This window comes from Bos javanicus, chromosome 11 (genome assembly GCF_032452875.1).
Source record: "Bos javanicus breed banteng chromosome 11, ARS-OSU_banteng_1.0, whole genome shotgun sequence".
NCBI lineage: Eukaryota > Metazoa > Chordata > Mammalia > Artiodactyla > Bovidae > Bos > Bos javanicus.
In genome coordinates this window covers 101,522,542-101,536,205 of record NC_083878.1, presented here as the reverse complement: position 1 = coordinate 101,536,205, position 13,664 = coordinate 101,522,542, and the positions used below count along the sequence as shown (strand labels likewise).

The window sequence follows — 13,664 nt, the reverse complement described above, 5'->3', positions numbered from 1 at the left end:
GGGTGCAGAGCCCGCCTTCTGAGCAGTTCCAGGTCAGGGCGGTGCCACTGTCTGCCCCACTGTCCCCACCTCAATTCTTCGCTCTCACGGAAGACTGAGAATCACCTCAAGGGATTGAAAAGTGAGAAAGACTTGAACACGTTCAGGTTTTGTAATATACTCTGTGTACTTGATCACAAAGTAAAACGTTTCTTACCATGCTAGGTGGTCAGAAAAGCCTGCGCACTCCTGACCCCTCTGCCTCAGAAGCGACGCACCTGTTGGCACTGCCCCTGTGCCCGATTCTTAGTTCCAGACCTAGGTCGGGGAGCTCAGCCACGGTCCAGGCCACTTCTGGTCAAGACTAGCTTTGTGGTCCCGATGGCCCATACAGGACCCTGAGCTGTGGCTCCTCTTTGTCCTAGTTAGAGCGTTTTCCCCCCCATGCTCCCCAGGGAGTGGGGTCTTCAGCATCTCAAGTTGGTTGTAACTGAAATAAGTCTCAAGAAGCGTTTAGCCTTACTGTCTGCAGTGGCCTCAGATGGTTTGTATCACATTTTATGCGTTCATCCAGGAAATTGGTTTTGGGACCTCCCAATGGGTTGTGACCTGAGTAATCGTCAGCAGGAGGGATCAGCCACGTGTCTGCCCTCCCACCCCATGTGGCCAGGGCGTACTCAGTTCATCTCTCACCCAGATCAGCCCTCATCCCTTTGCACTTTTCACAGCTGAAGTCTGCGTGTCTTCTAGGCTTACAGCTCTAGGGCTTCCTTCTAAGAGTTTTGTGGGTCTCTTAGGAAGTAAACCCCTTGTTCAGCAGTTGTCTTGCTCTGCAGTGTGTGGGAGCCCTGGGTGTATGGCTTTACTTCCTTGTTCGCTTGTAAACTACTCAAGGGCAGGGCCTCCATTCCTGTTAAACCACAGACCTGCTGTGGGACCAAATGCCCAGCATCTGGCTGTGGGAGGAGCGCGCTGTGCGCAGGGCCAGGGCCTGGACTCTGTGTTCAGCCTGTTTTCGGCAGAAAAGTGAGTGTTACCTGCGAACAGCTGACTTTGAGACCACAGGTCTCTGCCTTCTCCCCATACGGCCTGTGTGTGCTCTTCCCCCCAGGCTGCCAGGATAGAGGCCTGCAGACAACTGGCAGGAAGCCGCCTCCTATGCAAAAATTTGGTCCTTTATAAAAAGAGCTTCAATTCTAGGAGACTTCAAGGATACGGCTGCTGAGGGAGAACAGGGGAAAGTGAGATTCCTTCTCAAAAAATGCACACTGTCTCCTGCCCTGAGGATTCTAGAATGAGACAACTGGATTTTTCCTAAAGGCACTCACTAGGGTGGAGTAGGTTTGGTAGAGTTCTGAGTAAGAGAGAGAATTTGGAAAGAGAGGAATGTCATTTGGCTGCGTCCAAGATCCAGGGAAGGGGCCAGCGCCACTGAAGAGCTGTCTTTAAAAGTACATATTGTGAGGCCATCTGTTATTTATCACAGACCGTAAAGGTATAACTTCTGTGAGAACTGGGAAGCCTTCTTGATTTCAGAAAATCCCCTTGTAGCGCTTTCTAGCCAAATGTTGGCAACTCCAGCAATCATGGAAATACGAGTTCTTCAGTAGCTGTTGGTTAAAAACTTCCACCCGTAATCCCACCTCCCAAGAGGAAAGACTCAGTGTGTATGACCTGGGCTAAGAGACCATGCCCAAGACCTCCTCACCGAGGGCATCTTACTCAAGAGCTGGCATGGCCAGGAGCCCTTTGATGCAATGCTCCGAGTGAGCTGCCTGGGTCCTGGTCTCTTCCAGAGGGTGTGAATCACTTTTACAAGCAGAACTGGCTGGCCTGAAAGCCTTTTCTTCTGCTCTTGTGGTGACTTGCTTCCCTGGTGATCAAAGCTGTGAACACATCTAATAAACAGCATATTTGCTAGTCTCTGGCTTAAAAAAAGAGGAAGAGGAGCCCACGCTGAGACGTGCCATCTGAGTCGGAAGCCGGGCTGGGGGCAGGGTGGGGAGGGTGTGGTGGAGAGTGGTGCGCATCGGCGAGCACGGGGCCCTGTTCCCGTGGGCACCGGCTTATTCCCCGTGGGGCACACGCGCCCTCCTGCCTCTGAACCCAGGCTCTGCTTCATCCGGGCTGTACTGAGGGTTCTTTCTCTCTGAGTTTGGGGGCTGTGAAGCTGCACTAGGATCGCATCTAGTCTGTCCCTTGTTCCTCAGCCTCCATCTCCCACCCTGGAGGGTCCTCCATGGAGCGCCTCAGTCGTGCGCACACTCCGGCTGCGGGAAATGGTCCCAGCGGCTGCAGCTGCCACCCTCCCTGGTGTCTGCAGTCCCTGTGCATGGGCACCCGTACATTGGACCAGACACGGATTGGGCTGGATTTCAGGCTCTGAGCTGATGAAATTCTGGCTTTGACTAGACCAGCCTGACTTCAGATTATCAAGGCCACTCGGAGCCTCCCGTGGGCCATTAGACCATCTGCAGCTGTGGTGGCTCACAAGCAGAGTGTGGGGGCATGTCCCAAGCACGGGAACTGTCTTCCATTCTAGGCTTCTTTGCATTTTTACCTGCTCTGCTGAAGTTGTCCCCTGAGGAAGAGAAACGACTGGAAGCAGTTAATACTTTTCCAGCTGCTGCTGAGGAGGGGCCCTGGACCACCTTTGTTCGGGAGGCCTGGGCCCTAGGCTGGCGGGAGAGCAGTTCCCAGGCCTCGGCAGCCTCTGTCAGGACTGGGATCCTTGCTGGCGCCCACGCTTCCCATCCCTCACTTGGCAGCGGGTGGGGAGCGGGGCCTCTGAGGCGGGCAGCCGGGACCACCTTGGTCCCCACCCCCAGAGGCTGGGGTTGATCCCAGCTTGATTCGGAACGTGTGGAGCAGAGTAGGGTCTGGCTTTTTTCCCTATGTGTATATGAACGCACATGATCGACCTTCTTGTGGGAACAGAGCCCTGGACACAGCCTGGGGGACGGGAGCAGGGGGCGGTCTGTCACGAGGTGCTCGTCCCAGTGCCCCTTTGGTTCCAGAGAAAAGGCACTGCTGCCAGGGGTGAGGGTGACGACCTTCTCCTCCGCTCCACGCCTGGGCAGCCGGAAGTGCGCCTTCGGAGACATGGGCATGTTCAGGTCCCTCGGCGTCCCTCACAGGTCTCTGAGGCCTCTTCCAAACCAGCCCCCTGTTTGCTGCCTCTGATGTCTTCCGTCGGTTCCCATGTGAAATGTCCGAAGCCTGTAGGTGCACCCCTTTCTCCTGCCCTGAGGAGCCCGCTGGGTTGTTATGCAGGGGCCCCGGGTGCCAAGGCGCTCCTGCTGGCACCAAGAGCTGCCCTCCTCCTGAGCGGGCTCTGAGCGGCCCGAAGGGCCCTGCCTGTACCGGGCATGTCTCCATCCCAGGGCTGCTCGCTGACCATACTGAGGACTCTTCTGGCTCCCCTCACAATTCTGGGGGCTCTCTGGAGGGGACGAGGGGGTCCTGCTCCTCAGCGTGTAAATGTGTGTGGAACAAGTGGGTGAGCGGCTGAAGGAGGAGGCCTGTGGGCCCGCCCCACGCCCTCTGATGCACCCTGTCTCTCTGCGGTGATGGGGACGGAAGGCGGTGGTCCAGGGGACCCTGTCCCTTTGCTTTATTCCATATTTGCCAGCAAGCGATTCCTGTAGCGTCCCAAACCGCGGGCGCTTGTGACTCCCAGCTCCTTCTCTTGTTGTCTGTGAAGTAAAAAACAAAAAAGGAACATGTGCTCACTGACAAATGAAAATGTGTTTCCTTTGGAAGCCCAGAGGGTGGCCTGACACGTCGTGCGTTCCTGGGGGGTCCCTGAGCAGGGCCTGGAGCAGCTGGTGGCGGGAGCCGCTGGCCGCCTGTGGGTGCTCCCATCCCCCCACTGCTGACCCCTGTTCATGCGGCCAGGCGGGCCTCACAGAGCCGCACGTAGGCTCTGCGACCCTTGAGGAGCGTTGTTGAATTCTGAACTGGCACCAGTCCTAACATGCAAGTTCCTCTGAGGGACAGAGGCTGCTCCAAACAGCTCCACCTGAGGACAAGGTGAGGGTGGACCGTGTCCCGGTGCAGCCGGAACCCCGATGGCGATGGGCCGCCTGCTCTCAGCCGGGCGTGCTGACATGCTTGCTCTGCCTCTCCCTTCTGTCTTCTCTAGAAGCAACACACTCTAGAGAAATGACTCATTTCTGTCTCTGGAAGTCTCTGAAGTCTGTGGCTTTGAGAATCTCAGAGTCAATTCCAAAGAAATCCTTCCTTGGTACTTGGCGACCCTGGGGACAGGCTGACCTTGAGTGGTTCTCCAGTTGCCTTATCTGTGGTGTGTGTGTGCATGTTGTGGGGGTAGGGGGCAGGGGGTCAGGCCCCTGGGACCTGGTCTCTGCGTCTGCCAAATGGTGCTGAGAACCTGTCCCTCCCTGAGTTAATGTGATGATCACCCAGCTTCCAGTAGGGTGTTTAAATGCACTAGCTGCTGATGTTGGGCTCCGGGGACGGAAGCAGCTATAAATCCCAGAGGGTCCCTTTTCATCTCGTGGGATATCGTCCGTTATTTGACCATTTTTTAATAATTGGAGTAGGTATAGGGGAAACTGTTCAGTGCCCTTTCTGACAGATTGCTGGCAGGAGGCCCGCCACCCACCCCACAATGTCCTCTCCAGGCTGTGTTCACATGCACAAGTTTACCTGGTGGAGGCTGTGGTTTCTGTTTAAATCCTGAAGGACACTTAGTTACTGAATTCACCTCTTTCCCCACCCCACCCCCAAGTTGCTGGAAGTTGAGCCTCAGACAAATAAAACTAACAGCTCAGACGATGTCACCAAGAGTCCAGCTCCTCTTCTCATCTCTGCTGTACTTTTTTTCTTTGAATACAGCTTTTTAAAATTAAAGTAAAACACACATGTAGAAAAATACTCAGTCATAAGAGCCCTGGCTCAGTGAGTTATCTCCTCCATTTAAAAATTCTGCTGTGTTAAAACAGACTTCCCTGGTGGGCCAGTGGTTAAGACTTCACACTTCCACCACAGGGGGAATCAGTTTGATCCCTGGTTGGGGTAGTTCCACATGCCACAGCAGTATGAGCATTAATTAATTTTGTAAAATCTGCTGTGTTGAAGAAATAGTAATTGCCCATTCAGAGTGGTGGCATTTATCTCAGAACATTTGGGTAACAGCAGATGACATTTATCTGATGTTTACTAGGTGTCAGTACTGTGCTAAGGAACCTTACATGGAGTACTTATCACATCCATGACAGCCTTGAGAGGTGAGACAAGGACCGTTATTCTCATTTCACAGATGAGAACAGTGAGGCCCCAGTGGGCAGCTTACTCACAGCTGCACGCATTGAGGGGGTTTCACTTATGTCGGAGCTGCGGGTGGGGTGGGAGTAAGTTCACAGGGCTGCCCTCGGCCGGGGGTGGTCCGTGTCACTCGTTTTGCCCACATTTCAAAGCAGAGGACATGATGTCACTGCCACCACAGGTGTCTGTCCTTGCTCCCTGCTGCCTGCGTTGCTGGGAAGCTGCGATTGTCAGAAATGTCTTCTGTTGAAAGTCTCCCTCCTCTGCCCTGGTCCTCTCACCTTGCACAGCGAGTTTCCGCAGGCTCTCTGGCCCTGTGCCAGGTGGGGGCTTCACTGAGATCCTGCAGTCCTTCCATGGGGGCAGAGGGCCTCAGAGTCTAGAACACCCAGCCTGGGGGTGAGAGGGCCCCCCGCAGTTAGTCCTTCAGCAAGTGCACCTCAGGGCACATTCCAGAAGCCCTTGAATCCAGCCTGCCCAAGGTGCCTCCTGTCAGGAGGCCAGTGGATCAGCCCTCCTCGCAGGGACGGGGAGGGCCAGCCATTCCCAGGGCCTCGAGCTGCAGAGGGTGCTGGAAAAGTGTCTGGTCCAGCAAGAGACCACGTTCTGAAGACTCAGTATGAAAGAAAGAGAAGAGTAGAATGTCTCGCCTGATAATTTTTATTTAGTTGTATATTGAAATTATAACATTGTGGATAATTTAATTTGAAACCACATGTGGCCTTGTGTTTCTGTTGGAGAGTCTGTTGTCCTCTGGAGACCTCGAGGGGGAGAGTGAAACGTTTGGTTTTTCTCTCATCTTTTCCCTGGAAGTAGCTTGAACAGGATTCTCTCAACCCGGGTGACCCAAGCCGAACCAGCACAGCAGAGAAAGTTCTTGGTTGTCTCTGACTCAGCTGACACGAGTCAGTTGTGTCTGACTCGTGTGTCGGTGTTCCTCAGACAATTACCTTACAAATCGGTGTAAACCATCCCATCGACATCACTAATCAGACCCTGCTGTCTGGTGCCGGTTGAATGCTGTAGTTGTTAGCTGTTGCAGTCAGTCGTTGATTCTTGTGTCTTTGTGCTCACTAACAATCGTTTATTCACTTTCACTGTGTGCCAGTCTTGGGGCTAAGTGCCAGGTTCCAAAGTGAGGAAGACTTAGCCTTCAGCCTCAGGGAAGCGAGTGCCTGGTGCCTGTCCTGCCTCGTCCCTGCAGCCATGGAGGGAGGGGGAGCCCCGTGCTCTCCACCCCCCAGCGTGGAGTGTTTGCACCTTTTTCTTTGTATCCATCCTGGTGTGTATGTCGTAGCCTTGCTATATGGTTTTAATTTATTGTTTCCTGATAACCAGTGGGACTGAGCACCTTATCATCTGTTTGTTGGCCATTTGGATTTCATCTCTTGTGAAGTGTCTGTTCATTTCCAAATCTGTTTTTAATCCTGACAGTTACACAAGTAAAGCAAAACCAGTAGCTCTGTCGGATCTGCAGAGAAGCCTGCAGGGGTGGGTCCCCAGGCCCGATCTCCTGCCTGCACCCCTGGTCTTGCTCCTCGGCGTAGCCCCCACAGGCCTGCACCCAGCTCAGGGCAGCTGGGCAGTATCTTGGCAGGTGTCCAGTGCTTATGCCCTTTGGCCTGGCAGTGCCTTTTCTAGGAGCCAGTTTCAGGCAGGGGCTCAGCGGGCTCAGCGGGAGGGTGTTTATTCCTGTGCTGTTTTTGGAAGAGCAGGAGTTGGGAACCTTTGGTCAGGAGACCGTTTGACCGTGTTGTGGTTTGCCTTGCATTAGGACATTATTCACGCATTAACTGTGCTCACGTGGAAGAATGGCCACAGCATATCACCCAGCTAAAAAAGCCAGTCACAAAAATACTTCAGCTCTGTATGACAGAGACGGGGAGTTATGAGGGATTTTCACCTTCTGTGTTATATGTTTTTGCAGTGCTCAGATTTTTATAATGAGGTTGTTTCAGTTTTGTCGCTGATAAAAGGAAAAAGGAGATGCTTGCTATTTCCATTAGTACCCCCAGCAACATCACAGCTATCCGTTGACTTCCTACACCAGAGGGTAATATGAACAGATTCTCGTGCCATAAGAGCCTGTGGTGTTGCGGCACTCCAGAAATTGTTTTCCCTGTGTTTGAATGTGAATAATCCTATGTTACGTAAGAAAGAGGATCTTTTACTATGAAATTGTTGGAAAAAATAAAACATCAGGTTACTTTGCGCTCTGCCAGGCTAGGATTATTTTTAGCCTTTGCCATACTGCGTGTTGGCAGAGCATTGGCGGTGTTATCACATAACAGCAGCGGGTGCTGTGGACTCAGTGTCTGCTGTGTATCAGGTCCTCTGCTAAATGCTTGACATGCAGGATCACATTTAACCCTCACAGCAACCCGGGCAGGTGGGTCCTGAGGTTATGCTGGCTCTACAGGCGAGCAGCCCGCAGCGCAGAGAGGCCGAGCGCGAGTTAAAGCACCAGCTGCCTGACTCCAGAGCCCCCGTCCTGCCGGCCGTGCCCATGACCCGCTCACTCTCACGTGTGTCTTTGCCCTTGCAGTCACAGTCTGTACGATTCTAGATAAGCAGGCAGACCTCTTAAAAATGTGAAATCCTCATGTTTAAAATGGTTCTTGCTAGTATCCGTGTGTACTTCTCCCCTCTGGTTGTCCTTTCGGCCCGTCTGGGAGCCGGGGTGTGGGTGCTGGGAGCGCACACACGCCACCCGGGCTTCTGTGTGGGCCCAGCTCTGCGCCCTGCGCCATCATGCGGGGGGAGCCGCCACCGTGTCTCTCAGGGTTGGCTGTATGCTCTTGGAGCCGCCTCAAAGTGTCATCCACGCTGACCCTGACTTTGTGGTCCTGGGTGGACCTCGCATGGTGCAGGTTAGACCTTGTGTGGTCCTCTGTGGTTGCTATGTAGACTCCCCCATCCAAGGCGGACTTAAGCCCTGACAGGGACGCTGCTAAGTTGGGATCCCAGCTGCTGCTACAGATGACGTCTGAAAGGCCACTGGGCAAGTGCATTTGTCAGCAGCAAGGAGAGACGGCCGTTCAGCATGGCCGAGGGGCACATTGAAAGTTCGAGGATGATACAGTGACTCCTGGCAGACTGCTTGGAAGAAGCTGGTTTGGCTCTGGTGTGCTTTTGGTTTGGGTTGAGATGTGATTCCGGGAACAGGCTGTGTGCCTCTCCTTCAGCCTCCCTCTGGATGGAGAAGGGTGTCTGTCTTGCAGCCCGCCTACAGCTTGTGGCAGCCCCTCAGGGCAGCGCTGCTCTTGGTCACATCACGCCGTCTCTGCGGAAATTGACTGTGAGGTCATGTAAGCGTTCTTCTTCTGGAAGAAATGACTCGCAGGTTGGTCATTGGGGGTTCTTGACCCTCCTTGGTGCAAATGCCATACCGAGCAGTGGTTGGGCTTCCCCAGTGGCTCAGCAGTCAAGAATCCGCCTGCAATGCAAGGGAGGCAGGTTTGATCCCTGGGTCAGGAAGATCCCCTGGAGGAGGGAATGGTACCCCCCTCCAGTGTTCTTGTGGGAAAATCCCATGGAGAGGAGCCTGGCGAGCTACAGTCCCCAGGGTCGCAAGAGTCGGACACGACTAAGCCACGCGTACACGAGCAGTGGTTGAGGGTTTGTTTTCTTAAGTTCTGTCCGTGACCTTTGAGGTCGTTCCCAGCAAATCTGATAGACCACAGTGAGACACACCAGCTGTGGCGCCTCCACGTGCAGGAGGCTTTTGTTTCTTTGGTTAGGTGTGGCCCTGTCACAAGGTGTGCAGGTCTGGCAAGCCCAGGTCCTGGTGGGTGTGGCGCTGCGGGGGCCGCAGAGAGGCCCAGACCCTCCGGGGCTCACTTGGCAGCAGCCCTCGGATGAGATGTGGTGTGTACTCTAGTCCAGGGGCTCTTGTCACAGAGGCTCTCGCGTGTGTTCCAGGAGGCATGTACAAGAAAGGTCAGAGCAGTGCTGTTTATAGAAGCAAACACGCCAAAAATGACCCAGCGCTGACTGACAGAAGAGTGGGTGAACAAAAGCAGCATGACAGAAGGCGTGGGACTGCACAGGACTGAAAACAGAAGCGCTTCTGCACACGTCACCTGGGCAAATGTCAGACCTACCATTGAGTGAAAAAGCAAGAGCAGAGGAGTACTTACAGTATAGTATCCCTTAAGTTAGCTTCACAAACCTACTCATGAAACTCTACTTACAGATCTAAACTAGCATAAAAAGTAAGGCGTGATGAGCACAAAATTCAGAATCAGCTACCCGCCGTTGGGCAGGAAGACACCATCACGACGGGGCGTGTGGAGGGGGTGGTGGGGTTGCCAGTGTTCTGCTTCTTGAGCCCCGCTGTCCAGTGGGACAGCCGCCAGCCTCTCTTACTGTTTCTCTGCATTCCAATAGAAACTCAGGTTCTTGGTCGCACGAGGCACATTCCAAGCGCTTGACAACCTCGAGCGGCCGTCACGTTGGACAGTGTGGACAGGGAACGTGTCCATCATTGCCGGAAGTTCCATGTGGTGGGTGAGGCCACTGGATGCATGGATTTCATTCCTTCTCTGTAAGTTGTATAGACTCGTGTATGAAATCTTTCAAAATTTTGTTTTAATTTCAGTGCTAGAAAATCTCTTAGCACACACATTTACCAAACCTGAAGTGTAACTTCCCAAGTGAGAAGTTGAAGAGTGGTCGGTGAAGTTACCTGAAGCTCTGCAGTCGTGTGACCATCTCTTTGGCACTGCTCCCCACCGAGATGAGTGACACACACGAGGGAGTGAGCAGGGGTCCGGAAGTGTGTGGCAGGTGTGCATGTGTCGCACACGTCTGTGTGTGGCGTGTTGGTAGGATCCTAACATAGCTGCCACCCCTGTGTCCACCCACTCTGCCGTCACTGGTCGTCATGGTGCTTTATCTGCTCTCAGGTACATAGTTGGAGTGCCCTTCCAAACCTCCTGAAACCTGTGCGAAAGGCTTTGTTGCTAAGCTGTTGTTTCAAGGCAGAGACGACAAGCAGCCTCCAAGTCGAAGCCTGTCCTCCTTTGTGCTGCCCTTGATTTCCAAACTTGAGGAGGTTGGTTGTCATGACAAAGAACCTGCTCTTTCCGCTTGATTTATCGCATCTTGTGCTAGAGGTGGCTATCTGTGGCTGTTAAGTACTCCAAGGAGGGAAATTTATTGGTAGATACGCACTTTCTTTATGTACTGATGTGGACTCCCAGCTGCCCCGGGACAGCCAGAGCCTGTTGCCGTGTACTTCCTGGGTGGCTCTGGCTGCTCTCTGGCAAAGGTGTCCTTACCTGGCCGCTCGGTCATAATCGGGGGTTGAGGGGGGCCTCCACACCCTGTTTGCCTACCCTGGTTCTGCCCTGGTCCTGATGGCAGAGAGTGAAACTGGCCATCCCTCAGCCCCATGCCTACCCGTGTGTAATAGCTATGCAGGGCAGCAGGCTGGAGGAGGAGGAGGAGGAAGCTGGCTTGCCCAGTCTGTGTCTCTGAAGATTTTTGACCACCAAAGAAGCCACGCATCCTGCCTATACTTCCCCGTTTGTGTCTGCTTCTCTTGCCCTGCTTTCGGTCTTACTCACCAGGGTAGAAGTCACACCCAAGCATCTGACTTGGGAACCTGTCTGGAGAAGGATGTGCTGTGACGTTGGGGATGCTGAGGCCAGCGTTCTAAGGAGCAGGTGGGGGCAGGAAGAAGAGCAGCCTGAAAGAGAGGCAGAGACCAGCGGGCTCCGGCCGGGTTGAGACTTCCACTCGGCACTAACGGGAGAAGAGAGGGGCGTGTGTGAGGCCTGCCATTCCCTGGGATCCTGAGAAACACCTTCAGTGCTGCAGAGTGTCCCGGTCTGACCTGCAGCCAGTCCACATCACACACTTAGGCACTGAGCAGGTGCCATGTGCCCCGCACATGGACGAGCACCTTCCTGCATTACCGCAGCCAGTAATTTAACCTACGCCACATCAGACATCTCAGGTAGAGCAATGTTCTCAGACAAAACTTGAGACTTAAGAGGTGCTGCTGAAGTCTGTTGACTCAAAACAGTCTGACTACAACTGCCCAGCCTTTTAACTACCCTGTGAATTACCGAAGTTGTTGTAAAGAAGCAAGTATAAACTGTGTGTGGGCCCCCCTGCTTGGGTGGGGAAGAGGAGAGGAGCCGGAGCAATCACACCATCTGCTGGCATGCTGCGAATCCCAGGGCTGGCGCCACCCGCGAGGACTGGTACCGAGAACCCCGGAGCTCCACGTCGAGCAGCTCCAGCTGAGGAGAGAGGCGCACCAGCCCTCTGTGGATTTGTGTCCTTGCTGGGCTCTAAGAAGAGCTTCCTGCAGCTCTGGCTGGTGGACAGACAGCTGCGAGGCTGGGTTTGGTTTGACTGCCCTTGTGAACGAAGGTCAGGCCTGGCTCCTCTCTCTAGTCCAGAGTGCAAGGGGCTCCTAGATAATTGCAAAGGGCGAATTGTGTATCTGATCCTGCCTGCAGCCTGAAGGTCTTTGACAAGAGGATTGAGGCTTGGCCCCTGATAAGCCAGCACTAGTAGACACAGTGACACGCCTGTAATAGAGGTGCTATGTCATTTATTTGGAAGGGTTTTTTTGTTGTTTTTGGTTTTGTTTTAGTACTAAATTGCTGAGAAAATTGAAAGGGAGTGTATTTTTTTATTTTTTAAATACACTTACTTTTTTTTTTCCATTGCATAGAATCATGTTCTCCCTAATTGTCAACCATTTTCAAGTATTTTCTATAAATTTCTGACAGCCAAAGAAACAGTGCTTTCTGTGGGGTATTTTCTCTTTGGCCGATTTGTTCATTTGTTGAACTAATGTTTCCCGAGCATCTTCTCTGGGCTACGTACAGTGTTAGCACTGGAGACGCAGGCTTGAGCAGGACAGGTACAGTCTTCAGCGAGTGCGTTCTTGTTAGGAGATAAACACACAAATAATAAGATGGTTTCAAATCCTGGAAAGTGCTGTAGTAAATGAAGGAAGGCTGCTCGTTGGGTTTGTTTGTTTGTTTTTTCCCCCAACAGCTTCATTGAGATAGAATTCACATATCTGACTACACGACTCTTTTAAAGTGTAGAATTCAAAGTTGTTTTTGTTTTTTTATAGTAATTCACTGGGTTGTGTAACGATCACCAGATTCTAATTTTAGAACACTTCTCCCCCACCAAAAGAAACCTCTTAGTCACCAGCAGCCGCTCTCCATCCCTCTCCGCTCCCTTTAGTCTTAGGCAACCTCTCATCTATTAATACTTTCTGTCTCTAGAGATTTGCCAGTTCTGGACATTGCAGATAAATGGAATTATACAATATGTGGTCTTTTGTGACTAGCTTCTTTCGCTTAGCATCATGTTTTTGAGATTTATCCATGATGTAGCATATCAGTACGTCACTTAAATGTAGTTTTAGGCCTGTGTGTTTTATTTGTTTTGATGATTGTGAATGGATGCTTCTTACATTTGTTTTGAATGTTCCTTGCTATTGTGTAGAAATAGAATTGATTCTTGTCTGTGACCTTGTTTATGATGTATATCATCTTGTATCCTGTGAGCCTACTAAATTTGTTTGTTAGTACTAGTTTCTTAGTGGATTGCTTCGGATTTTTCATATACAAAATTATGTCATCTACCAACAGTTTTATATCTCCCTTTCCAATCTGGATGGCTTGTGTTGGAGTACAAAATTGAGTAACAGGGATCAAAACTGACACCCTCGTCTTGTTCCTGATTTTGTTGAGAAACCAAATTGTCTTTCACTGTGTCCCTGAGGGTTTTGAACACCTTAGGTCTACTTCAGTCTCCACGGCCAGCTCTGAGGCCTGACGCATGTCACTTGTTGCAGTTCCCTAACCAAACATTGAGGAGGTCCACTCAAAAGGGCCTTCATTCCCAAATCTCATGTCGAGCCCTTCTGCAGTCCCACTGTGGTGTCTTTTCATCTTAGCCGGTTCCCTTGGACGTTGGTTAGATAATCAGATGAACTCTATAGGGACGCATGGAAGTATTTGCGTGTTCGTTTTCCACACCCATTTTGACTGCTTTCACCCTAACTTAGAAGGAAATTGCAAAAATTGAAAGGTGCAAGCAAAAGAGTTCGAATGGATCCATGTTTCCTTTTCTTTGTAACCTCAAACAGAGAAGGGGAACGATTTGCCTGAGGACAACACTCATTTCCACAGAAGGCGAATGAACCATGGCTTCTTCTCACTCTGCCTCTAATAGTCAGTACCTCCTCTGTTTTCAGACTCTCAGCGTTCTCATCTCTCCTCCTTCACCATGAAGCTGAAGGACAAATTCCACTCGCCCAAAATCAAGAGGACGCCATCAAAGAAGGGAAAACCAGCCGAGGTGTCTGTGAAGATTCCAGAGAAGCCCGTGAACAAAGTAAGCTGACTCCAGGTGTT

General features: G+C 52.0%; 1 protein-coding gene across 24 annotated transcripts in view; it reads left to right on the top strand.

Moving 5' to 3' along the window:
- RAPGEF1 (Rap guanine nucleotide exchange factor 1) overlaps positions 1-13,664 on the top strand; it is a 136,990-nt gene that overhangs the window by 58,203 nt on the left and 65,123 nt on the right. For all 24 annotated transcript variants that reach the window (XM_061433906.1, XM_061433905.1, XM_061433915.1 and 21 more), the window contains one exon: positions 13,505-13,644. In XM_061433906.1, coding sequence (XP_061289890.1) covers positions 13,505-13,644 — 140 coding nt within the window. The remainder of the gene's footprint in view (positions 1-13,504; positions 13,645-13,664) is intronic.